The sequence below is a fragment of the Sycon ciliatum genome, chromosome 2 (genome assembly GCF_964019385.1).
Source record: "Sycon ciliatum chromosome 2, ocSycCili1.1, whole genome shotgun sequence".
NCBI classification, from domain to species: domain Eukaryota; kingdom Metazoa; phylum Porifera; class Calcarea; order Leucosolenida; family Sycettidae; genus Sycon; species Sycon ciliatum.
Window position 1 is genome coordinate 20,449,154 of NC_088644.1, and position 27,450 is coordinate 20,476,603.

Genomic DNA, 27,450 nt, shown 5'->3' on the forward strand with positions numbered 1-27,450 from the left:
TCAGCCGCTGATTAGCCCAGAAACTTCTCCATTCTGGTGTTGATCTCACAAGTAAACTACTGACGAGCTTGAAGAAGTAAACAACATCGAAGAATGACTCGAATATCGCGGTTGCTTTTCGAAATATCGTGGACATAGCGGACTTTTGTTCAAATCGCGGAAAACAACGTGGCCACGGAATCGCAAGTTCCTGGAGGGACAGATATGTTCAATTCTTTATCTGCCTCTCCGTCACACACACACACACACACACACACACACACACACACACACACACACACACACACACACACACACACACACGCAGTAAGAAAGGGAACACAGCAGACACTGTACAGTGACTGAGCACTACTTACTGTTCGCATCACGCCGATCTGCCGGCTTTGGTCGGGAAGACCCGTGTTCATGCGCTGGTGGGGGTGTGGAGCGGTTAGCCAGTGGTGTTTGTGCTGCTGCTGCCGCTGCGCGGGGTCCATTCTACGGTTAAATGAGAGGAACACAGCAATGAAAAGTTAATCTGTCAAGACTCAAGAGCTTTGGAAGAGAGTTAGTAGTACCAAGACAAGTCCCGTAAAAGTATGACCAGAGCACCCCCCCCCCCCCTTGATTTGCAGCCAGGGAGAGGAAATCGCATGACAGAGTGCAACTAGGGTCACATGATGAAAGCACCTGAGTTTACTAGGTCTATGGTCACACATGGTCCAGCACTAGCTCAATGCTCATGTAGACCCCACTGCCACGCTACATGTACTTGCGCAAGCAACTAGGACAAGCAGGAACTACAGATATCATGGATATGAATGTCAATGAGTAAAGGGATAATTTTTTACCCATGTGTCTGCCGACGTGTTTCCACGAATCGCTAAGGCATCGTCGGCATTTGGGAGCCTTCTGAAGCCCATTTCCCGTAATAAGACCATATTGCTAAAGCTGAAACAGCGAATGTATTTTCCTGTAATCCTGTCCACTTTATTGCATGGAGTGGGGACATGGACCACCAATGCCCCTCATCTGTATAAGCTCAATGCCTTTCATCACCAGTGTGTGCGCCAGGTCCCTGGTGCTTCCCCGAGTACAGTGGTGAGAGGAGCGCTTGACATCATCTGACCTCGGCAAGGCCCTCGGGCTTGTGCGGCACTCCGACCGCACAGTCTGCGATGGTTAGGACATACCGTATTATCTCTAATATAAGCACAGTCTCCAATAATAGCACGTCTCCAATAATAGAACACCTTGGGGCGGCATTCAAAAAATAAAGTGCTCAGTCTCCATTATAAGCACACTGTGTAAATTCATTATCTGTACCGGCGAAAAACCCCTGAAATGTGAGTGTCTGACATGAATTTGGCATGGCAACATGCCTCTGAAATGAGGTTGAAATAATCATGGAACAGTCTCCAACAAAGGAACGTCTCCATTAATAGCACGGGACGGAGGTACATTGAAAAAATAAAGGACCGTGCTTATATTAGAGATAATACGGTAATGTAAGGCACGTATGAATGATGATCGTCGTCTTCCCAAGTGCTGCCTGTTTGCAGAGCTGACGGACCTCGCCATGGTCCCAAGAAGAGATGGATGTGATTTTCTCAGACACGGAAGCATGCGGTATTGAGCAGAGGCTCTGGATGGATGTCGCTACGGCTAGGTGTCATGCGGAGTGGCATACAGCCTATCGAAAGCGGCCCCCAGATAGTTCGCCATCGCCACCCTCCTTCCATTGCTGCAGTGGCGAGGTTGTGGCGCTCTTCCGGAGGCTAGAACTTAGAATGCCACGTTAAGTTCTGCAAACAACTCCAGTTCGCTATCTTAAGTTGACGGGTAGGATCAAGGTCAAGGTCAAGGACAGACATTCCAGAACTGCAGTGGGTTGCCATGGCCCAAGATCAACCGGACTGTATGTATGTGTGTATATGTATGTGCGTACGTGCGTGCATGCATGTATGTGTATGTGTGTGTGTGTGTGTGTGTGTGTGTATGCAAGTATGTGTGTGTGCACGGGTGTGAGCGCGCACACCTTACTTACTCTACACACAAGATGACGGGTGTGGGACCAAGTTTACCCGCGGGGTACTGTTTCATGTCAGAGCACACACTTACCCGCAAGCTGTTGCTATTCGACGCCTTCAGGGGGTCATGCATCCTTCTCGCTGCAGGCTGTGCAGGCTGTGCTGCAGAGGTACGACCCGCAGCTGAGCCCCGACGACCTAGAGCAAAGTGGAAAACGGTGACACAAAACATCACGTTATAGCAGGAAATGCACACAGTCCTGACATGCAATAAAGCCAATGATCGCACATCAGAGGGCAGGGCTGATATTTTATAGGGAACATGTTTCGAAATAATCGAACCTCTGGTCCTTATAGCCAGTTATCTTAGTTAAATCTCTCTGTATACAAATTGACACTCAAACACACACACACACACTCCAATACTCTACAGCTGACTGAAAAAAGGGAAGAAAGCTTTGATGTCTCAGCATAATACAGTCAACTTTGCGAATAACGACATTCGGCGGGGCATCAGAAAAGTGTCCTTATTCGCGAAGTGTCCTTATATCCGAAGTCCCATTTGAATGTTTGTGAACCCATATTTTGTATAGTATGACATGCATATCGAAATGAAGCTCTTTTCATGCTCTACGTCAATTTGTACTTTATTTTCGTATTGCAATTGAAAGGAACAATAAAGTCAATATACAAGGGAAATGAATTGAAAAATTAACCTTTTGGAGCCATCTACAGGGACATGTTCATGTACATGTATGAAAATTAATGTGCAATCATGTACTGTACAACTACATGTCCAATAGGTGTGCTGATCATTCCAACTATTTTGAAGAAAAGAAAAAAGACGCCCCCCCCCCCCCCTGGCTGTATCTTCTTGTATGTGTGCCTTATCCATCGCCACGGGTTCTTCTGGTACTTCTGCATGACAGGTACTTGAAATAGCTGTCAAAAAGCCAGAAAGTCGTTATTCAAGCAGTGAATATGACCTCGGGGCACTAAAATCATGTCGCTATTCGCAAATTGTCGTTATGCAGATAGTCGTTATATCCGAAGTTAAATGTATACAGTCAGATGGGACTTTGCTCTGGGCATGGAAATTCTGTCGTTATTCGCGAATTGTCGTTATATCCGAAGTCGTTATTAGCGAAGTTGACTGTATATAGGTCAGCAATATGGAGATGGACCTGAAAATATCTCTCAACTCATATGCTAGAACTGGGGTTAGGGATATCAGCGAACGCACTGCGCAGCCCATCTGCGCAGGTCAGCCTGGCCCATCTACGCGCGGCCGACAAGAAAACTCATGAGCACTTTCATTTTTTTGCAAAATAAATCGTGCGAAGAAGATGCACGGAATGGCTGAAAACTAGGCTGAGGAATAGTAGCATCCAGAGACTCTCAAACAAATTCATGGTCCATCGCTTCTGACAATGGCAGCGAAGACATCAGGGAGCTGATTGCAGCAACTCTCTACCAAGCGCGATGCTGGTTACTCACCAGGGCAGGGCGCTTCCATCGCGCAAGAAATGGCCGTGAGCGAGAAATGGAAGTCCGATTTTGGAACGATCCAACCAGGGAAATTCCTTGAAAATTGGCCTGAACACCTCTCATACTAGTGTTTCACGATGTGCAAACTTTCAGAGAAATCGACCGGGGAGAACGTGGTGAGTTCGTGGGTCCTCGAGTATCGCGTATGATTTGAATGGTCGCGGGGACAGAAGAACAGTAATTTTACGACTCCCAGCAGTGCAAACAGACCGCGGCCATGTTTTCTCTGTCGGCCGCGATCACGTTAAAAAAATCGATGACGCAATGCATGCGCAGAGGCCTGCGCAGTGCGTTCGCTGACATCCCTACTGGGGTGTCGGAGAAAAAATGTTATGGGGCTTTCCCGGAGGAGCGCTTTACATGATTCGTCCTCCTGCCTCATTCTGCTCGGGCAGTGGGTTTGAAGATTTCGAGCGGTTCCATTAATTGTTCTATTGTTTCATTCTTTGAAGCATTAGGGCCTTTAAACATGTGACGGGTGGCCATGGTAGAATACGACACCAAAGGGAAATCACTAACAGGTTTGAGGCAACCTGTTGACGTTCATTTGTCCCCGGATAGATAAATAGAAGTAAATGCCCGGATATGCAGCGAAGTGGGAGTTTACATGAAGGGTAGACTCAGAATACCGGTATACCAGCTATTTGTTCTCAGAATACCGGTACACCAGCTATTTGTTCTCAGAATACCGGTACACCAGCTATTCGTTCTCAGAATACCGGTACACCAGCTATTCGTTGAAGGGTAGACTCAGAATACCGGTACAGCAGCTATTCGTTCCCCACACATTATTGTGACTTACTATTGCCCGGTGAACGTGGTGGTGGTGGCGCTACTGCCGCCAGGTCATCTTCACCCACAGCTGTACAACAAGCAGAACCAAACAAGGCCAAGAAAATGGTGAGAAATAGCCAGTGTGCAAAGCGCACTGACAACCAGCGTCAAATACCTTGTGCATATAGTTTGGGTGGTATTTCTCGTAGCTGGCCTCAAAGTGAGCGTGGCTGGAACCTTGATCAGTGGTGGAGCTCCTTTCTTTCTGGAGCTCAACATTCATGGGCCGGCATGCAGGATATTGTTTCTCATTATAGGCATCACATCAATTCTACGAGGCTAATGCTGTCGGCCAACAGACATAATGTTGCGTGCCGAGTATGAGGCATGTGCTAAAGGTAGACTCATTGTCTGTTTGTCCCTCTCTTTCTATCTATCTATCTGTCTGTCTGTCTGTCTCTGTCTGTCTGTCTCTCTCTCTCTTGATGATAGCACCATCCAAGCTAAGCAATCTCTGAAATGCTCCCTCCATGTTGCAAATTGTGCCTGCTAACCCGACGGAAGAAAACATTTAAGTGGATGACTTTGCGATAGATATGTTGTGCAGTGTAACAAGGCATGGCATTGTTTGGTGTGTGTACTAGCTTTGCCAGGCTGTGCATAGCAGAGGCTATGACTCTAGTCGTACTGCAAAATACTGGCCTATCACCAAGCCAGCACAGATAATATGTCACAAATTCCTGCCGTTGCAAGGAACTGCAAAGCCATTGTGTGAGCCCAGCCCCGATCAGATACATTGGAACAAATGAACCTACCAATGTAGTCTGCATCCTTCGGCGAAAAAGAACTTCCCCTCTCTGCACCGCCAGCAACACACATAACAACACAAATACTAAATAGAGTTAGACACAAAGGATCGCAAAAGAAAAACAGGTTTCAAGAACAAGAACACTATCTTCATCAAACAGCACCAGTACTGCCAACACACCTCTTATTGGCCACAGACCATCGTGCGAATAAATATTCGAAACAAGAATGACAAGAACAAGATCGACAGTGCCCATACCCAATACAGTGTACACGTAGTACCAAACAGCAGGATGGATGCAAGCAGGGACAATAGCCATGGACAAATGATATTGAGCTGTTTTCTGAATCAGGACCAATTCACGATGAAATATTTTAGCGATCCGAGCTTCAGAGTTCAAAAAAAGGTGACTAGTACTGTACAGTACATACAAAATTTCGATTGGCGCTGCAGACTTTAGCGAAAACAGTATATCACCGGCACTAAAATTAGCCATTTTGCAGTAGCTTGCAACGATGACCCGGTATGCACGAGTATTGTAAACAAGGAGTAGTGGACACAGAGTCTAAGAGTTTTAGAAAAAACAATCCTGTCCAGCATGTACAGAATACTGTAAATATACAAAATTTCGGCACTTCACGATTTTTGACATTTCGGTGGCGATTTATTTTCGGCGTTGGGTAGAGGGCATGGTATAGTGCGACAGATGCTGTGAAAAATTTCTTCGGCGTTTTAATAGGCGTTTTGGGTCGGTGCCGAATATAGCCGAAATTAAATAGCTGCTGAAAATTTGTATATTTACAGTAGCTACTTGTTGCAGAGCCTCACCCTGCACCGGTGGTCCATCCTTTGGGGATGATCCGAAAAGACGAGAGGCTGCTGCTCCAGCACGTTTGACATTCTCCTCTGCGAGCTGATAGGAGCCTTCAGTTCGGGCTGGCAACAACGGCGGAGGTTCATCGGTCTCTTCCTGCATATATAAACATTTCAATTGCATGACAATGTTCTTCATTCTTTTTTATATACCGGTAACTCAACACCATTATGCACAAGCATGACTGTCACTGAGAGAAGAACAAGGACAACTATGAGTGCTAGCATTACCTCACTGTAAACACAAGAAACTTGAAAGTGATGCTCTGGTCATGGCATTCACTATCTACACAAATCAATCTCTTGCTCATACCAGTGGCAAAGACACTTCAAAACCTGTACCATGCACTGTGTTTTCTCTGGGGAATGAACAGATTGATGATGGCGGAAAGCAGTTTGCTAACTAATACTTAGTACTACTAATTGTGTTGCAGGGTACATGTAGTCCCACAGAACCATGGCAGAAGGCCAAAACACACACACACACACACACACACACACACACACACACACACACACACACACACACACACGCACACACGCGCACTGTATGAACATAAAAATAAAAATAAACACGTCACTATACACAGCACAGACTCACAACAACAGAACGCCTTGTGGAGCGGTCCACCATCATGGGCGCTTGGTAAGCGGATTCCTCCATTACATTTGACTGCGCTGTTCGGAATGGCAGGGTTGGAGGCTTCTCCTCATCGTCGTCCTCTGCTGTTTGCAAGTCAGCTTCCGTCTCGTAAATCTTAGCACATTTGGACTGCACAATGATCACCACAAGACAATAAGAAAATCAAAATCAGCATTTTGCTATCAAGCATCCTATTTTCAGACCTATATCAACTTGCGGTTACTATTTTAAAAGAAGACACAGCAGGAGTTATACGCCTGGTACCAAACAAAACAGTGGTCACCATATTCCTGTCGTGCACAACAACCATGAACCATTTGTAGTTGGATATTAGAAGCACAGAGTCAGCCCTACAACAAGCACTACACTATAAGGTAAACTCATTTTTTCACAGCCTTTGCTGGAAGCGAATCCTGATAAGCAAATGCATGATCGGACTCGCGGCGAGGCAGTTTCTCAAAAAGCCTCTAAAGATGGGAAAACACGGGAAGAATCAATGCTGTCAGCATCTCTTCCGGCGCAGTGCAACTGCCAGACCCGGAGCTTGAATCGCATGTACACTGGTGAATCTAAAATAGGATTAGCACTAGTGACAAGATCATTGCTGAACAGGGCACAAAGACTGATGCGCTCCAAGCTCAACTAGATTATCAAAAAAGTATTCTTTCTAGACCAAGAGTGGTATATAGTTTCTTTATCCACTGACGATGTTGTTCAGAACAACGAACGTCAGGAAAAGTATCGTAAAGAATACTTTTTTGATATTATTGAAGTACAATAAGAGTGGCTAACCAATAGCTTGTCCACCAACTCCCAACTAGATTGCAACATCATTGATGAGTTCATAACACAGAAGTACAGTAAATTGTCGAAAGAAGCGCGCCTTATCGTGTGCACTGAATAAGTGAATGATGCCATTAGCAACTGCAGAAGCAAACTGGATCGAGCCGAAGAGATCAAGAAAGAGGCTCATATTGACTTCTATGACCAATGAGGGAAGAGATCGGTTCGCTAATTAAGCGTGAAGTAGCAGCTGACGTAAAGAAATTGATACCGTGATCCCCATCATCATCATCATCATCAACGAAGCCGAAGCTTCCAATTAACGACTTCATACGTGGCTTCCGTCTCAAGTCGTCATGGTAAGCGCCACGGGTGTCAATGGCTACCGAAGTAGCGCTAGTCAAATTCAAGACTAAGCTATGCGCTGGCGTAACTGCTACCCGCTCTCTACATCGAACATTGAATCTTTCACCATGTGAGAAACATCTTGTGTTAGGAGTTCAATGTTTTCCAAAACCTGTACTACAATATAGGTTCTGCCTGCCCTTGTGCTAAATTTTAATCCGATTGCTTTCGCCTGCTCGCCTCATTTTCCCTTCATGTTCGGTTCACCTGTCTCCACCTACCGGTTGCCTGAAGATCTTATCTGAACATGAAACTTGAAGTTCAAACTGAACTTTTCCTCCTTCCCTCCTGCATAGAGTTCAAGCGACGGGGTTACCGCTGGAGTATAGTGCATACTTTTTTTAACAATACCAGCCATCGAATATTCAGAGTATGGTGCACACCTGAGATCTTGAGCCCCAGACAGCACCTCCAACGTGTGCACTAAGTTACAAAAAGCATAGAGAAAACTCTCACCAGCAATCTGTACAGCTCACAGCTCTCTCTCCCACACACTTTGGACCTTGGACGCCCATCGCTAGTACCATGATAGCGTGCGAGCCGGGCAATATGGGGAGTGACGCTTCAAGTCACCCGCCCGGCGAAATTTTCGTCCACACACACACACACACACACACGTACCTGAATCAAGGCCAGTCGGGGCAGCTAAAAAGTGCGCAATACACCAGAGTGCAGAGCGATTTACAAACCCAAGAGACAAGAAGCTGTTCGGCTATGGCTGTAAGCTTCACCCCGTGAGCGACCGTCGGGCTGCATGAATTCCTATACAGTCGTGTACACGAGGGCACCTACCGCTGCAGCACTGTTGAGCTTGTCCATTAGGTCTGCCTCCTCCGCATCTCCGCGGCCATCCACACGCACTGTGAAGCAAGGAGTGGCGGGTGCAGCTTGTTTCTTGGGGGCTAATGCCAGTACCTGCTGACCATAGTCCTAACAAAGAAACAGCAACATGTGGCAGGGTACACGAAAGACACACATCAAATGTAACGAAGGACCAAAGTGGCCCATGAGAAATAAAGACCACAGAAGCATGGGTGCTTGAGAGTGACCTCATAATTATTTCATTGAACACAGCATAGGAGGGGTTGTGTGTCTCTCTCCCCTCCCCTGCATCCCCTTCGCTACCTCAGCTAAAGAGATTTGTAGTGGTGAATAGACAAATTGGTCACAGATGTAGTGAGAGTTTTTTGATTCACAGCTGCGATGAACTAACCATGCCCTGAACTGTGGCATTGCCATAGATGTCTTCCTTAATGGGAGTAGCAGCTGCCGCTGGTTCTATGGCACCACCATCTTCTTGCTTTTTCCTCTGCCCAAGAACACAAGAAGCAAAGAAACAGCGAAGGAAACAGTGCGCAAATACAATTGGAAACACCCTGCCCTCAGATAGTCATGATACATACACACCACTCAATACCTACCTTGCGCATATAGAGCTTTGCCAGCTTCAGCACAGATCGATAGATCAGAACATATTGCTCCTGTTGGCAGAGGATACGGGACATACAGAAGGAGCATTGTGAGCCTCAGGAATTCAGGAGAGACATACATGAAATGAGAACAAACTTCCCTGACCCAACACCTGACTTATGTACCTACACGACTACAGTATAATTCTAACTTTGTGACTCGCATTTCAGCAATTAACGTCGACACAGTAAAACCTGTGCAGGGTGCTCAAGGATTGCGTTTTCGGCAGTGATGCAAGACATAGTTTGATGTCTTACCTTTGTTTGTACTAGAGAAATTCGATGGCGACGCATCTGAGCCACGATATCGGGCAAATAGAAGTTAGTGTCCTGAGAGAACATGGAGGTAAGACAAGAATTGTCATCTGAAGTACGCGGGTGGCACAGGTGTTTCAGTGCACTCAGACACCAACCAGCTTGCTCCAGGGAGAGAGAGAAAAAGAAAGCTACCTAGGTACAGATCAAAGGATATTCAAACATCAAACGTAGCAAGTGGTGTATTCGTGTAACCATTAGATCAGTTCTGGTTCACTGACACAGATAACCAGAGGATAACGCACCCCCCCCCCCCCCCCCCCACACACACACTCGTTTTTCCGACCAACAGCTTGGTCATTCCAGGTATATTCGGACAATAGCACGCACACCGGATATGAGAAAGCCATCTAATCAATCTTCATTATTTGTGAGAACTAGACCTGGTCTAGTGAGAAGGCATTCTACTGCCTGTAGTTCGGGTGAAGTAAAATAAAGTAACAACACCATCAATCAAGATTCAAGTGATTCAGTATGCACACTGCTCTACTAGTGATACTCTATGGTAAGCAGTCTGGACAGTACTTCAGCTACAGTCCATTTCAAAACTATAGACGCGTACCTAGGCAAAAACCGTTATGCCAGCATCTATACCACATAAAATCTGTGATCACTTTGTGCATAAAATTTTCCAAATTGGGCGTCTGTTATCCAATCCTTTAGAAACTATAATTATGAGAGTAATTGTGGAGCGATCCTGAGCAATATTCCGAAAACTATTCTCAAAAAGGTCCAGCCAAATTTGAAATATTTCAAAAACCCTACGCGTCTATAGTTTTGAAATGCACTGTAGATGCATGCACGAGGGTATCCAAAAGCAAAATGAGAGAAACCTGGCAGGTACAGATATGACTCGAGTAACAAGGGCTTTTTTTCCAGGAAGAACACTGGAATACGAATCTACAGTACGCACAGTGATAACAGACTCTCAGAAGAAAGTATAGTAAAGGCAAAAAACCATACCAATCCATTCTCCAGTAGCTGCCATGCATAGTCCACTGCGATGACAGTACCCGTTCTACCACATCCAGCGCTATGCACACACCAGCACACAAGCACATGCATCAACCCGGTTTGTATTTCTTTAATACACGATGTTCAACATGCCGGTCATTTCTGACATGCTGCACCGTAAGTTACTTTACACACTAGTGTAGTTCTGGCCAGAGGAATCCAACTCCATCAATAAAGCAGTGCCGCATTTGAGTGCACAAACTGCAATGAAGGTCGGCACACAGTACATGCTTTGTACGACATGCGTTAAGCCTTCTAAACAAGGTGACATCAACAAAATTCCGCCGTGGGCCAGACCAGCTGCGGAGTTGCTCACTCCTGTTTATGTACTCCTGACAATACCTATCGGCATGGGACAGATCACACGAGGCTTCCTGGACGGCGCCAGACTGTTCAAAATCAACTCTGGGACACATTCAGATAGCCCTGAAAATGCGGGGAGACAGTAACAGCACGTGGCATGCCATGCGAGGCTACAAACTTGGCACTGATTGTCTACTATCTTGAGTTTTGCTAGGCAGCATTGGTCCAGTCGCATTGTTGCAGCTTTGGCATGGAAATGATTAATCAAGATTTCAGTCTTACCTGCAGTGAACCACAATAGGGGGGTCATTGCGAGGCTGATGATCACGAATCATTTGAATTAGCTCTACTATGGGCTCAGACGATGTGGGAACACCGTGATCAGGCCACGTGCGGAAGTGAAAATGACGAAGAACCTTGGTTTCCTGTGCGTACGGACAAGACAAACAGGCACGACGAAACCACCAAACAAGCAACTCTATCAACAAGAGCGCACTCATAGTACACACATGGGTCAGTGACGACAAGACAAGGAGGGGCTGTGGCACATCAGCGATGGTCAGGTGACGCTGTGAAAAAAAATGGTGGCGGCTATGTAGCCCGCACCATTCTAGTAAAGTATATTAGTGGCCTATGTTAACTCCTGGAGGAAATTCAGCACAGGGACATTGGATAGGTCAACACAATGGCACAGAACGACAGCTTTCAGAGTTGGGAAACTCATCTATCTTGTGCTGCTAACTTGAAGGGTTGTTGTACTCAACGTTCTATACTTCCTGCTTTCTGTTCAGCAATTTAATATCTCCTTTCAAGTGAGTGGCCGTCATGAAAGTTAGGAAGAAAGCAATGCTGCTGCCCCCCCCCCCCCCCCCCCCCCGATGCCAACGCAGATGGGAGATTAATACTAAGTGATAATATCAAAAAATCTGCTGCATGCGAGTTCCTTAGAAGTCGAGTCGACTGTGGGGGTCCAGAAGGTTCTGTACTTACTTCTCCTTTCGAGAACATCAAGACAGATGATAATATAGCCTCGTTGTGTTCGAAATCCTCCAACTGAAAGCCGGCATGAGAAGCAAGTAGTACAGATAGCAGCAACAGCAGCAGTGCAAACAGCAACATCATCCAATAGAAATAAAATTCTCTTGGGGTGGCCTCATGATAGTTACAACAATAACAACAGTTGAACAGCTCACAGAGTCACCTCGTGGTGTAAACTACCGGGTGCAGTTTATGACTAACGTTCTGACAAAGGTTACAATACAGCATTGTGCTTCAACAGCAAAGACACTTACAAATTCAATTGTGAATTCACCATGCACGACCTTTGGGTTCTCCTTGTTGACGTAGTACGATGCACATTTTTTCTAACATCAAACACACACATACACACACACACACACACACACACACACACACACACACACACACACACACACACACACACACACATACACACACACACACACACACACACACACACACACACACACACATACACTCACACACACAGAGGCAGAGACAAAAGGAAGCACACATGATAACGCCAACAAACGTTGCCAGGGTTTCTACGATACAACGAAAGAACATTTCTCTATTTGTGCCGATTGTGCTTCTTGGACAGTACGACGAACACGAGTGCTGGACTGAGAAGTAAGTATCATGTATTGTGGGTTGTCTTCTACTCCGTCATTACCACATTGATGTGAATGATGACGGTGATCAGGGTTCTAGCCAGGTCAATATAGTAGGGGGGGGCGGGCATGGGAAAAAGTTACCCAATGACCCATTTTTTCCATTGTCCAAAATTGTCTTGCCATGCAAAATGCAACATACAGGGTGAACCCCGACTTCACCCCTCACAAATGTGCCTTTATGAACCCTCTAGTAGTGACAATCGACTGTATTTTCGTTGAATGGCGTGAAAAAACACAAAAATCGGAAAATGAGTAGGGGGCGGCACTTTTTCACAGGGGGGGGGGGGGGGAGCGCAAACGGAGTAGGGGGGCGCTGCGCCCCCCTACCCCCCTTTGGCTAGAACCCTGGTGATGATGATGATGGTGATGATGATGATTTACGCATATGTGGATGTGTGACGAAGTTGGCACTTAACCTCTGCTGGCTTACCTTGCCGTTTTCCAATTCATTGCACAGCATGACGACAGTCTAGACCACAACCAAACAACGCACAGGTAAATATTTATCAGAAAAGTAGGATAATAACAACAGTGATGTTCTGCTCCATGTTACGGGAACGCGACACGATCCTGGGAAAACTTGTCGCGTTCCCGTAAAGGAAACCTGTTCTGCTCTACGTAAACGAAAAAGAAGCCACGTGGAATGTGTATTGGGAATTTTCCCATTCCAAATTTTGGAAGTTTTCTGCCTGAATCGAATGATAGTATGGATACCTGGCAGACCTGTATGCATTTCCTTTGCGTGTGCCACAACGTAGAGAACCTCATCTCCACGTAGAAATCTGGACCCAAAACACGCGAAGCTGTAGACTCAAACCAAGACACCTGTCTTCCACGTAATTTCTCTACATTTCACACAAAGCAAAAAAACGTCACTAATGACACAGAGTTCTTATAGGGAAGCAAAATAACGATTAGTTCTGCAAAATTATTATGCTCTGTCAGCTTCTGCATGGATACAAGGTGCTAAAAAGAGGTATCACAGTTGTCAACTCCATCAATGCAGCACACGAAGTTAGGCAAATGTAACAACTGCCTTGGTTGGCACAACATATGGCCAAAATCAAATATGTTCTGGAACTGAAGTAGTGAAGACTGTGCAATATCAGCTGGAGAACTGACCTGGTTGTGGCAACTGACAAGGATTGCAGGCTATCCAAGCTGACCACAACTAAATGCCTACGAACAGAACTAATGCGTACACTAAATGCATCTGAGAATAAACACAGGCTGAGTGCACGAATCCTGTACAAGCTAACAACAGAGATCAGCTACATGCACAGTGCTAGTATACCTGAACATTGTAGTGCCAAATCATTCTCCAGAAGTCAGGTACCGTCGATGACATAGGCCCCATGGCAGCTATGTACCCTTGGCCGCCCGCACAGTCCTATTGTTGAAAGGACATACAAACACGAACACACGCACGCATGCGTGCGCACGTGCACACACACGCACACACACACACACACACACACACACACACATACGCAATTAATATAGACATGCAAATACAGATGAGAGAGCTTGAAAGCTCAGGGCCCTATGCTATGCTTTTTTTGCCTAGCCCATCAAGAATGTTATTCGAACTGATGGAAATGTTTTTGCAATACAATGATGTAGCCGATGAAGTAACATCTTTTGTATAGCAGCATAGATTGCATAGATGACGGCCCTATGCCTTCGGACCGCAGTCACCGCATACGGAACAAGTTCGGGCATGATCACGTCTTTTCTTCTGCCGACTGGATGCCTATTCAGCGGGCTCTTGCTGTCGACGCATCTATTCACGAAGTTGGCGAGTCTCCAAACGATGGGATATTTGCTCAGTTGTTTCTTGCTGTCAGCGTAGCCTTTCGCAAGCACGGCGACTCTCGAGGCGGCAGGACCTCTCTTCTCCCATCTTCTACTCTGTGTGTAGGCACTCCTGCCGACGCCATCTGCTCAGAGCTTCAACACGTTCGCCCCTGTCATTTTGCTCTTCCTCATAGTCCTCTGTTAATGATCTCAGCATTCTATTTACAAAACAACCGCGCCCATCAAAACACTGCAATCTACCCAATCCTTACATTCCCAGCCCATTACAAGCACACCCAAAAAACATTCGAACGATAATGAAGACAGAACATGGGATTCGAACCCGCACTATCGCCCTGCATGCATTCCCCCGATACACTTCGCATACATACACCTTCGAAGTTGCTTCACGTTATGATCTTGCAGTTGAAAGCCCTATTTGAATAAGGTGGCCAGCTGTCTTTGATGGTACGGTACGGGAAATGTACGGGATAGCGCCATGCATGCCGTCGTCAGGCACAAACATCGAATTAAAGCTGTGTGGACCCTGGCTAGCTACGGGAATTAGACTATATTATTCATATACAAGATCAACTTGACACCAACTCACCGTGATGAAGCTGGCATTGATGTAGTCGCTGCCAGCAATTGGGCCTTCTCCGTCAAACCTCTCTGGCAACTCCACTCTGTAATCATTGTCTGAGAGAGAGAGAGAGAGAGAGAGAGAGAGAGAGAGAGAGAGAGAGAGAGAGAGAGAGAGAGAGAGAGAAAGAGAAAGAGAGAGAGAGAGAGAGAGAGACAGAGAGAGAGACAGAGAGAGAGAGAGAGACAGAGAGAGAGACAGAGAGAGAGACAGAGAGAGACAGAGACAGAGAGAGAGAGAGAGACAGAGAGAGAGAGACAGAGAGAGAGAGAGAGAGAGAGAGAGAGAGAGAGAGAGAGAGAGAGAGAGAGAGAGAGAGAGAGAGAGAGAGAGAGAGAGAGAGAGAGAGAGAGAGAGAGAGAGAGAGACAGAGAGAGAGAGAGAGGGAGAGAGAGAGAGAGGGGTGAAATATACATACAGAGTCGCACCTTTGTACACTAAACCCAAGGGTAAAAAAGGGGTGCGACTTACAATCGAGCATGACTTACTACTGAAGTCAATATTATCAAATCAATATGGCTCAAACCTGAAAATGGGGGTACGACTTATAATTGAGTGCGACTTATAATCGGGGAAATACGGTACATGATACATAACAAAGTAGTGTGCCTGATGAGCGTCAAGAGTACATAACTCTGGGTAATGGTTATGTACTCTCATGCTGGTGCATAATATGAAACTTGGAAGCTGCAGCATCGCTTTTTGTCCTTTCTCTCTCCTGACCGTGTAGATAGATACAATCCATAGATACAATCACAATGTACGTCATACAGAGAGACCACTAACACTACACATGTAGACATACTGGGGTCTCAGAGGTCTAGCCAGGATTTTATGCCAGCGGCCAACGTTCTAGTGCCATCAGTCACGTATCCACACAGACACACACACACACACACCACTACAAATCTTTCATTGCAGCTTGCATCTCCTTTCGCATCGTCCAATTATGAGCATTCATCAGGCAGTTGTGAACGTGAATGTGATTATAGGTAAATTAACAAAATATGAAAAAGGAAGCAAACAGCTACATGAGCATGGATCATGTGTTCACCAAGGTCATGTCTGCATGCAGTGTACATTGGTCATCTGACAAGACCCAGCCTAGCCACAGCCATGTACACCACCAGAAGCAGCGAACCATGACCCAACCTGTTACATTTTACTGACATACTCAAGTGCATACTCAAGTGCATTTGAGCTTGAGTGAAGAGCTAGCACTGAGCCTGAGTAGCCAGTGCTACTTACTGTACTGTACATACCTACGCCTAGGATATGGGGCTCTACAGTCTACATGGGGGTGACTGCAGCCGGCCAAAATTACCCTTGGAGCTGTCTCAGCCGGCAGGTCGCCCAGCCGGCATGGCATTCTGCCCGCTGAGCCGGCTTTGGCTAGATCACTGCGGTCTGGTGCAACAGATGTTTGCGCCTGATAGCTAAGGCCAGAAGCAAATAAGTGGAGAAAATGTACTTCAAGCAACACGATAGACACATTGCTATGACTTACAAGGTACAATGTCCTTGTATCGATTTTTGCGAGTGTTCTCTTTTCGCCGTCCCACATCAGCCGACATAGACTCCTTCAACGTGGTCTGCAGGTCTGCCAATGTCTGTACCGAAAAGGAAAGTATACCATTATCAACTCTAGCAGACACAAAAGTATCAATCCAGAAATGGCCATTTAGTCTTGCATACGAATTCCAGCTGAGGAATACGCAAAGCCACGAACAGTGGCTTGGTGGTAACACACAGAATACACACGTATACTATCACTAGGTTACACGCCGACGCTTCACAGCATCTTGCTTTCTTATCTTACCTGAAATATGCGATCTGATGATTGCAAAGTCAGAGCAGCGACCCTTTCCACCCTCAGAGCCATACCACCGGGATTCCAGCTGGTCCGGCCAAACGGGATACTTGACCAGAAATGAACATTATTGCCGAAAAGCCTGTTGTGCAGGAAGTGGGTGGTTCAAACTTTTGCAAGTAAGGTCCAGCCATGGCCAGACCGGGTGCTACGGCCCTGACCCTTCTCATTTAAACTGTGCAAGCAAGCTCAACCTCTAGGTAAAGAGTACTACTATTTGAGGAGTGGGGCATCCTACTTGTTCATGTAACCCGGGACGTACAGTAACTCTGATATGACGAACACCAACGTGCAGGAGACCTAGTTCTTTATAGCCCACGTTCTTCATAATGGAAAGGCACTCACACCATACTGGCATACAAGCAACACGTCATGCCTGGCATGCGCACTGTGAGTGCAGTAGTATCGTGACTTGGGTTACATGCTACCTATGATAACGGTTACATGCTACCTACGATAGCTTCTCAATAACATTTTTATGATATTCGTTATAATGAAAACAGTCCGTTACAAATGGTCGACTTTGCATGGGTTAAACGAGGGACATGGATACTAAAAAGGCGACGTGGCGACAATAATCTTAAAAATGCAATGAATAAAACTATAGACCAGTCACCTTTAATATTCGATAAACGTCACAATCACGTGAACCGGGGTCCCGGGAACCAGGGAGTGGCAAGAGACCTGCACTCAGTGCACAGTGGACTCGGCGTGGGAACATAGGAGTAGATGTTGCCGGTATTTTACTACTCATGTCACGTACGCGTTCCCCAGCTTACGACAAATCCCTGGAGGTGAGTCCAAAAATGACGTCAACGAATAAGGTCTATACTCACACTCATATTACAACCATAGCAACATTCGTGATCCCAACCTTTGTAAACAAAAAGAAAATGTCACCGCACTTTACACTCTTCGAGTAAATTCGCACTCACACACACTTGCACATGCATGTACATTGTCGCACTGCACTTGCTGAATTTCCTATCATTTCTCACCGTATACACTCAAACGTCTCTTATCCGGACGCCTCAGATACGGGCACGTCTCTCTACCGGCCACCCTCAGCTTGAGTTCCTATGGCAAAAATGCTTCGAATTTGGAGGGTTGAACTTTTTTCCGAATGCTCAAGTGCTTATTTTGTCACTGCCAACCTGTGTAATCCACACATTTTTATAATAATAAATAATAGCACATTTCGCGTAGTAGAGCACTAAATAAAGAAATTCAGTGTTTTTTTCCGCTTCTGTCTTGTGAGCATCATCAGCTAGGTGTAGTAGCTGCTGATACTGATTTCTCCTCGGGTGTCGAGCTGCACAGTTTCTTCCAGTCTGTCTTGTCTGCTGCTTGTTGTCGGCACCTGCACATTTTTACCCATGGATTATTTTGTAACCTGAACTGTGAACATGTGCAATATGCGCCAAAAAAACTTCTTCAAAAATGATAATGATACATGGTAGATGAGTTATCCTGAGATACGGGCAAATCTGAGATACAGGCAGTGCCCGGTCCCAAGGTGCCCGGATAAGAGACGTCTGAGTGAATTTTTTACCAGTGCAATTTTCTAAAGTTTGTGCTATTTTTCTTACTATTCTTGTATCCTCTTTTTTTTCTCACTCCAAGTGTATAAATCCTATTGTAGTTTCATCATTCCCTTTACAGTCCATTTCAAAACTATAGACGCGTACCTAGGCAAAAACCGTTATGCCAGCATCTATACCACATAAAATCTGTGATCACTTTGTGCATAATTTTTTGCAAATTGGGCGTCTGTTATCCAATCGTTTAGAAACTATATGAGAGTAATTGTGGAGCGGTCCTGAGCAATATTCCGAAAACTATTCTCAAAAAGGTCCAGCCAAATTTGAAATATTTCAAAAACCCTACGCGTCTATAGTTTTGAAATGGACTGTAGTCACGAATTCCATTGATAATTGTGACAAGAAAAAAAACTTTTCTAAGCACTCGCAGACTCCATTGCAGCCATTCACACATTATAGGGTACCTCACTTCAAACTCTCCAACTACGGTCTCTTCGCTGCATATGTTCACTTCACTTCCAAAAAAAACAAATAATATTAGATATAAATTGAATGGTGCATTCAATTTATATCTAATATTATTTGTTTTTTTTGGAAGTGAAGTGAACATATGCAGCGAAGAGACCGTAGTTGGAGAGTTTGAAGTGAGGTACCCTATAAAGAAAAAAAACGTTCCGGAATACTTTATTCGTTGCTATGGTTGTGATATGAGTGAGCGTATAGTTTTATTCTTTGTATTTTTTTAAGACATGGATACTAGAACAGGCGGAGAGGTGACAAAAGGTTTAGGACGGCAATAAACAGAATCAGCTAATTAGTACAACGATGCTTCATGATGAGCGTTGTGCGAAAGCTAGTTCGATGCATTTTCATATTTTCATCGTTCCTATTATTGTTCCCCACATTACATAGTTCCATCTGACATAGTTCCATCTGACATAGTTCCATCTGACATAGTTCCATCTGACATAGTTATTTCTCAGTCCATCACCACTTGTTCGTGACATCTCAATAAAACCTTCGTAACATGACGCTTCAGCTGAGTCTGTTTATTGCCATCCTAAAACATGGATACTAGTTCGCTTTATCACTGAACTCGCTGCATGCAAGTTTGCTATGGTGGTAGTTGACCACTTCTGGAATGAGTACTCAACACATGTACCAGCGCTTTGGCCGAGTGGTTGTGGGCTTGCCTGCGAATCACAAGGTCCCGAGTTCGAGACCCTCGCTGGGAGTAGGGAGCGTGTACTGTGCTAACAAATGCGATGATGCATGCGTGAACCACTTTACATGCAGGGAATTGCGCCGACACCCACGGTCAACTGGGTACTCACTACTCGGAGCGAGGGTAACATGGATGCAGCTAACGAGGTTCGCCCCCTTGTCGGGCATTGGTTGTGAGACTTTCCACCTCACCCTCGCCGTTAGGAGCTGCATCTGCCACCCTGGTATCACAGGCATGGTGGTGGCCTGGCACATGCGAAACTTCCTAAGCTGGTTATGTTTCTCAAATACAACTGTATAGCCGGTTGTAACGCGGACGTGCAAACTTTACTTTTTACTCAACGCATAATATTCATGGTTCAGACTTCTGCACTGCGTGGTGGAACTGACTGTGTGTGTGCAATGTATACTGATAGCATGATGGTACTGACTACTGTACATGAACCAATAGCTTCTCCGGACCCTGGACACTCAGCAACTACTTGACAATGCCCATGCCATGGGACTGTCTCAGCATCTTACTCCTAACCCCACGAGTACAAGGCTTGCATTCTACCATGAAATGGGGAGGTGCTGCACTTGCGAACTCACTGCACTGAAACTCCTGCATGACACCTATGATTTCTGCGTAGGAATGGATCTCACAACTCCAAAGCATTCCAGTGCATGTAGTAGTCCCTGGTAATCAGGTTTGAAACACTGTCTAGAAAACAGTACGAATCTACAATGTATCACCGTAAAGAAAGAATTTGCGGCAAGTAGATCCGCGAAGCTCGATACCATGTGTACGCGGGGGAGGGGGAGATAACAGCTTGACTGTCGGAAATCAAAACGAACTGGCTTGCACTGAGTATCGCAAGTCCGATTTCCTGCAGACAAATGTGACACTCTGGAGTTGTTTGTACCACAGCCGTCATTTAGTACAGGAACACATAATCATTACACGACGACTTGGAAGCTCGACAACCAGGTGGACTCTGACATACAGCAACACCGGGCTATTCTGATACACTACGAAGTCAAAGCAAATTCTTACCATGTATTCTGCGTCAAAACCATCGAATCCATCCTCGTTCTTTTTGGTGAGCCCTTTTACATGGGACACAAAGTGCATGAGGATTTCCCTGGTGGGAGGCATGTTTCGCGTGGTAACCGACAACCTTCACTCCATGAATTTCAACCCTATGGAAATCTGTTTGGAGAACGCCTTGGCTCAAGCACTTCGCCTACACAATTACAACCACAAAGCACAACGAACTAAGTTACTTTTACTTCAACTTCGTGAAGCCCGAGAGTTGAGACCAGCTGCATGCTGGCAGTACAACAACCACCAAGTCCGTCACGTCACCTGGTCACCAGTCACTGCAGTTCAACAAAACAAAAGATGACGGGGTGCCATACGGTTGTTCACAGTCATGATGTACAGATCTACGTCAGTACGAGTACCAGGGAGTCGTAAAAAGGTATTTTACGACTCCCTGGTCAGTACGAGTACGAGTCGTACAAGATCGGGAATCCCCCTATCATTCAGCCTTTCAGGCCAGTGTCAAGTCAAGTGTGACCATGGTGACCTGACCCGCCTGCGGCTAGCGCTCACAAGTCACAGCGAAGTCGCACTGGCACTCGCCTCCGGCTCCTCCGGCTCTTGCAGTCTGCAGTTCTGGACCGGTCCTTGCTGCTTGGGCTTGTTGTTGTTGTTTCAAATCTTTATTCTCACGATAGCCAGTGGCCAATAAGAGATAATAGTGTAAGAAAGGAGAAAGAGTGAGGAAGGGTGGGCAGGGCCACGGGGTTAATGACTACTTAAGGTAGCATAAATATGGTGGTAAAGACACACCTGGCAATATGGCGGTAAACACACGCCTGCCCACACACGCTCTCTAGGCTGCAAAGTTCTGGCACAGAGCTCTCCTTCTCACCACCACCACCATCAGTTCGCGCCTGGCGCCTGGTCGATGCATGGCTGGCAGTATCCGGCATAGCAGGCTGGTACATCAAGTAGCGCATGGCACATAGATGATGACACAGCAACGACATAGCTCGATTGCGACGTACGTTTCGTCCCCGCTGGACTCATCAGGCAATCTTCTTCTTGGATGTCTTCATACGGAGCTTGACTCGGGAGAATAAAGTTGAAGACACCACTGCAGCTGTACTTATGGTTGATAAATATGGTGGTAAAGACACACCTGGCAATATGGCGGTAAACACACGCCTGCCCACACACGCTCTCTAGGCTGCAAAGTTCTGGCACAGAGCTCTCCTTCTCACCACCACCACCATCAGTTCGCGCCTGGCGCCTGGTCGATGCATGGCTGGCAGTATCCGGCATAGCAGGCTGGTACATCAAGTAGCGCATGGCACATAGATGCTGACACAGCAACGACATAGCTCGATTGCGACGTACGTTTCGTCCCCGCTGGACTCATCAGGCAATCTTCTTCTTGGATGTCTTCATACGGAGCTTGACTCGGGAGAATAAAGTTAGTTGAAGACACCACTGCAGCTGTACTTATGGTTGATAAACATGGTGGTAAAGACACACCTGGCAATATGAGAGCGTGTGTGGGCAGGCGTGTGTTTACCGCCATATTGCCAGGTGTGTCTTTACCACCATATTTATCAACCATAAGTACAGCTGCAGTGGTGTCTTCAACTTTATTCTTAAGTGTACGGGCAGGGGTGGTCGCTACACGAGCATACAAAGTTGTGTACTTAAGTGTACGGGCAGGGGTGGTCGCTAGTAGAGACTCGCTACACGGCCCATTGCTATTTTGCATTTACACCCGTGATGCACCACAGCTAGTGCTTTCAACATGCATTGAATCAACTTTATGCCGATGATATCACACTCTATATCAGGCAGAAGTCCATCCAGATCATCACAACCCAGCTGAGTGCTGACCTTGCCGCTCTGGATCGCTACCTGGATCAGAAGGGACTGGTGTTAAACCCGTCCAAGACTCAGTTTGTCCTGCTCAGGCGACCGGGCACGGAGCTGCCACCTGGCACCGCAGTCAACTGCCGGGGCACTTCCATAGTCCCATCTGCTTACGCTCGGTACTTAGGAATACTGGTTGACGAACATCTGTCTTTCTCAACCCAAGTGGATGCAGTATGTGCAAATGTCAATAGGAAGGTCGGAGCATTTGTCCATGCAAAGCAGAATATCAGCATTTTTGGCAAACGACTTTTCTATTTATCGATCATTCAGTCCACATTTGAGTTTGGCAGCACTGCATATATTCATTGCTTATCACAAACCCTATGACAAGCTTCTTACTGCCAGCCGCGTAGCATTAAAGAGAATATTTTCGTTGGATAGAATGACTCCCACCACTCTTCTTTACAGTCATACTAACTTGTACGCCCTTGAGAAACGCCTTAGCTTCAAAACCTATGTATTATTTTGTTTACCGCTGCCTGAATGGACTTGCTAGTCCTCTTCTGCGAGACCGCTTTACCTTGCGCGTGCTCGCACTGCAGCCACCACCCGTGGCCAAGTCTCTGCTGCTCTTGTTCTGCCCCCCCCCCCCCCCCGCTAACACCCGATAATTATGGCTTTAGTGCAATTTCTTATTTGGGCGCTGCCAGGTGGAATACACTTCCACCGGCTTGCCGCATGTCTACTTCACCAGCTGAATTTCGCTCATCCATCAAATTATGCCTAGGGTTCCCTGTAAAAAGGCGCTGACGCCTGTTGGGAATTCCCTAGTAAAAGAAGAATAAATAATAATAATGCAATTAGGAGTATAATCGATGCAGACATGGCCAGACAACAACGAGTTCATGGAATTTTTAAGGATTTTTATGTTATTCAAAATCGATTTTCGTGTTCCGCTCATCAGTGAATAGTATCGGAACTGAGGGTACTGTGTACAACAATAGAACATTTTATAACAGCATAATTAATTAAAAGTGTGAACAACAAAGGAAGTGCTACAGCATTACATAATAGGTGTCAAACATAGTGCTAACGTATATAACTGAGTGCAGCCACAAAGCAAGAGATGATGAAGATGAGACGGAGGACGAGGATAAGGCGGAGGAGGTCGAAGGAAAGGAGCGGGATGAGACGGAAGAGAGCGACGTGAGCAAAAAGTCAGCTGTATTTTGTCACTTGTTATCACGTCCAGATTGTCTTGGTGTGTACGATGATTCTCACTTTTCTGTTTTGTGCCGTGCAAGTTATGTTAAGCAGTTGAAGGTTCTGGAAGCTGTATGTATTCGTGTGCATAATCCTGTTCTTTGTAAACAAAAGAAGCATGTAGTCGCGCTAAAGTTGTTCTCGTAGCTGGTTATCAGATGTAAATGTTGTGTCATGTTGCACTGTATCACCTCTTGCTTTGTGGCTGCACTCAGTTATATACGTTAGCACTATGTTTGACACCTATTATGTAATGCTGTAGCACTTCCTTTGTTGTTCACACTTTTAATTAATTATGCTGTTATAAAATGTTCTATTGTTGTACACAGTACCCTCAGTTCCGATACTATTCACTGATGAGCGGAACACGAAAATCGATTTTGAATAACATAAAAATCCTTAAAAATTCCATGAACTCGTTGTTGTCTGGCCATGTCTGCATCGATTATACTCCTAATTGCACTAATAAAATTGCTTTCTCCACGCCGACTCTTTAAATAATAATAATATAATAATAATACACGAGCATACAGAGTTGTGCAACAGCAGGGATATCTGGGATTTGAAGGGAGTACGAGAAGGGATTTCGCGAAGCTGGGTGGGCAAGAAGGGCCTTGTACAGGGGAGACAGCGGTCAGTCCGCGGAGTTGGCAAGTGCCAAGCACGAGAGCGACGTAGATTATACGAAGGTTGCACGTTGCTAGCAGTATGCATCGGGAGTATAATTATATGGTGGGGCATAATTGTGGCGCAGAGAATGCGCGAAGAGTATAATTATGTTTAACTTTAAAGCGTGACAATAATGTTGGCCATTTGATGCGATGCAAAAGGTGGGAGTGTTCTAAGTGTGTGTAAAGGGGAAGGTGGAGACATATTCTGGCGGCTTTCCGCTGGAGTCGTTCTAGCCTGTCAAGGGAAGTGTGTGACAACGGTGTGAGAGCATTGCTCGCATATTATGAGAATATAGGTAGTATGTATGTCTGATAGATGTGAGATAAAGAATCACTGGTGAGTGTAGACCTTAGTCTAAAAAGAATATTAAAAGACTTGAGTGATTTTTTGACTATGTATTCAACATGCTCCGTCCAACGGAGGTCATGCTGAAAGATTATTCCGAGGTGTTTGTGTTTTTGTGTTACGGTAAGCAGACTGTTCCTGAGGGTGATCTGGGGTAGCTGTTCAGGGGGGCGGGGGCGGTTATTGTGGTAGAACGGGAGGATGACTGTTTTCTTTGTGTTAACCAGCAGGTTGTTGTTGTTGTTGCTGTTGTTGTTGTTTGTTGTAGATTTTTCAATATTGCTTGCATTTTGCTTGGTTGATCCGACCCTGTCACCCAACCGCCAATCACAAACACATACACTCCGTCCAGACGTCTCCAGAAATGCTTGTGGACTCCCAGGCGAGATCCTCAGACCTGGCGATCCTGCTTCATTCAAGTCGATCTCGTTCTCATTCTGGTGCGGTAGATGTGAAGCCAGTTGACGTAGTTTCTGGTCCAGGGTAGATACCATCATGATTGTATCAACGAGCTGGTACTAATCCATACCCATGACCCATTGTTGTCTTTTTTGTTTCGTCTTCGTTTTGTCTCCCCTTCTTCCGTAGGTATGTGCAATGTGATAAAAAAAAATAAAAAAAATGCCATGGATGGTTTCGAGGACGGATAGAAGCCTAGCGCCTGCCGTCTCGAAGTAGCACTAGCAAGCTGGCCAATCTAAGACCTAGCGTCATACCGGCTGCTGCGTCTCCAACCAGTCCAAGGGTCAAAGTTCAATCTGACGCAGCATTCCGATGGCCACATGCTGATGGAGCAGCAGGCTTTGGGGGAAGTAAAGTTGTTTTCCTATTCGGAGGAAGAATGAAGCAATTTATTTTCCTTCTCGAACTCTTCGCTTACCATTGTTTTCTCAATTTATTAAATACGACGACGTAGCATCACCACCTCTCAGACCAATCCGCGTGCCTCGTTGCTCTATCGACAGAATTTTCAACATTGCTGAGGGAAGTCCAAAGAAAAATTAATGCTGAGCGGTCTCTGATGGAAGTTGACAGCTGCACCATACTCCCCCATAGCTGATTGATTGATTGATTGATTTTATTTGGATTCACGAGACCAAACGAGCAGGAGTGCTCAATAACAGGGTAGCGAATGGTTGAGTTGTGCTATGTGACAATGTAGTGTGTGCGTGTGGTGGTGGTGGGGGGGGGGGGCTGCGGAGGCCCAATACAATGAAAGGGGATGGGAGGAGAGAAGGCCAGCGGAGAGTCAAACTCAGAAGAGGGAGGAGAGAATAGCTGAAGTACACGGTTACTGTGCGAATTAAAATAAACCAAACAAGCAGCAAAACAAGTACACAACTCACGAGAATAAAGAGGACTGGAGCGCAGAATTTAACTCAGTGCTGAAGTACACAGCTGACGAGAATAAAGACAGGAGCACAGAAATGAACGGGAGGCAGTCTATGAAGTGGTGGTACCATCGGTGCATGCACCACGTCCACGGTACATTATCACATTATCGGCTTTGCAAAGTTCGTGGGTACTGAATACTATGGTATGGCCAACTGTGTAGCAGTCTACAACGTGTATGGAATGGCAGCTCGGCGGAATGCTGGGATGTTGCCCATGGCTCGCACCGTGTCAGGTATATGGTTCCATAACAGGCAACCGCGAGATGCCGGTCGGCATTGGCCTGCTCGGCTTCTGGCTATTGGTTGTTGGTTGTTGTAGGCCCAGACTGCGCTGAAGGCGAGTTGCTCTGCAGTTGCGAACAAACAGTGCCTGCAGAGCAGGACTGGCACGGTTATGAACGCACCGCCATACCAGCACGAGCAGTTTCTGGCGATATACCTCGTCCACGCGGTAAACAGAGAGCCTCTCCAAGAGGTCACTGGCCCTGGTAAATTGTGGTCGTCCGAACATCGCCCTTGCTGCGCGGTTTTGGGCCACCTAGTACCTGTAAGCGGTTTAGCTGGCTGTGGGTCAAGCCGGAGCCATATGCTGACGATCCATATAATTATCTAATCCGGCATGATGACAGATAGGAAGTACTACAACTAATACTTGCTTCGACTAGATAGAGTGAGGCAGCGTCGCGCCCGCCGCATACTACCGATCTTCCTAGCAGTGCGTGAGTTGCGCCGGTCAACTTACTTGCGGTTGCCAGGCCATTCGTTCATCGGTCAAGACGCCGAGGTATTTCGCGCTGGTGGTGTGCGGAAGGACATCATTTCGACAGCGTACAACCACGTCCGGCTAGGCTGCTGCCCACTGCTGCCGGTAAAAACCAGCTCAGTGGTTAGAGCATCGCTGGCCTCAAGCCAAGGTCCCTGGCTCGAGTTCTGGTGGAGACATGGACAGTCACTTGTTTCTTCAGACTTTTCCTTCTCCTTTCCCTCAATTAAAATGGACATTCTTTTTCTTCTTTTTTCTCATGACATAAAGAGCAGTGTGGCATGCAGCAAGTATTCCACATGCACCTCGAGATGGCTCGTGTCGGTGAGTCCCGTGACGAAATGTCACGTCCCTAACTGACCGAACAACGCATGAATTACGCGCTGGGGTAAACTTTGGGAGCTGAGATGTTTAGT

General features: G+C 46.1%; 1 protein-coding gene across 1 annotated transcript in view; it reads right to left on the reverse strand.

Moving 5' to 3' along the window:
- LOC135809120 (tyrosine-protein phosphatase non-receptor type 12-like) overlaps positions 1 to 20,966 on the reverse strand; it is a 22,659-nt gene extending 1,693 nt beyond the window's left edge. Inside the window, exons 1-19 of the mRNA XM_065322391.1 lie at positions 20,750 to 20,966; positions 16,586 to 16,688; positions 15,046 to 15,134; positions 13,933 to 14,028; positions 13,069 to 13,107; positions 12,237 to 12,308; positions 11,935 to 11,997; positions 11,227 to 11,369; positions 10,591 to 10,660; positions 9,571 to 9,642; positions 9,265 to 9,324; positions 9,057 to 9,152; positions 8,636 to 8,773; positions 6,614 to 6,784; positions 5,968 to 6,109; positions 5,147 to 5,188; positions 4,360 to 4,419; positions 2,101 to 2,207; positions 357 to 477 (exon numbers count right to left, since the gene is read on the reverse strand). Of these exons, the coding sequence (XP_065178463.1) occupies positions 357 to 477; positions 2,101 to 2,207; positions 4,360 to 4,419; positions 5,147 to 5,188; positions 5,968 to 6,109; positions 6,614 to 6,784; positions 8,636 to 8,773; positions 9,057 to 9,152; positions 9,265 to 9,324; positions 9,571 to 9,642; positions 10,591 to 10,660; positions 11,227 to 11,369; positions 11,935 to 11,997; positions 12,237 to 12,308; positions 13,069 to 13,107; positions 13,933 to 14,028; positions 15,046 to 15,134; positions 16,586 to 16,688; positions 20,750 to 20,851 (1,786 nt within the window). The 5' untranslated portion in view covers positions 20,852 to 20,966. The remainder of the gene's footprint in view (positions 1 to 356; positions 478 to 2,100; positions 2,208 to 4,359; positions 4,420 to 5,146; positions 5,189 to 5,967; positions 6,110 to 6,613; positions 6,785 to 8,635; positions 8,774 to 9,056; positions 9,153 to 9,264; positions 9,325 to 9,570; positions 9,643 to 10,590; positions 10,661 to 11,226; positions 11,370 to 11,934; positions 11,998 to 12,236; positions 12,309 to 13,068; positions 13,108 to 13,932; positions 14,029 to 15,045; positions 15,135 to 16,585; positions 16,689 to 20,749) is intronic.
- Between the last annotated feature and the right edge of the window lie 6,484 nt (positions 20,967 to 27,450).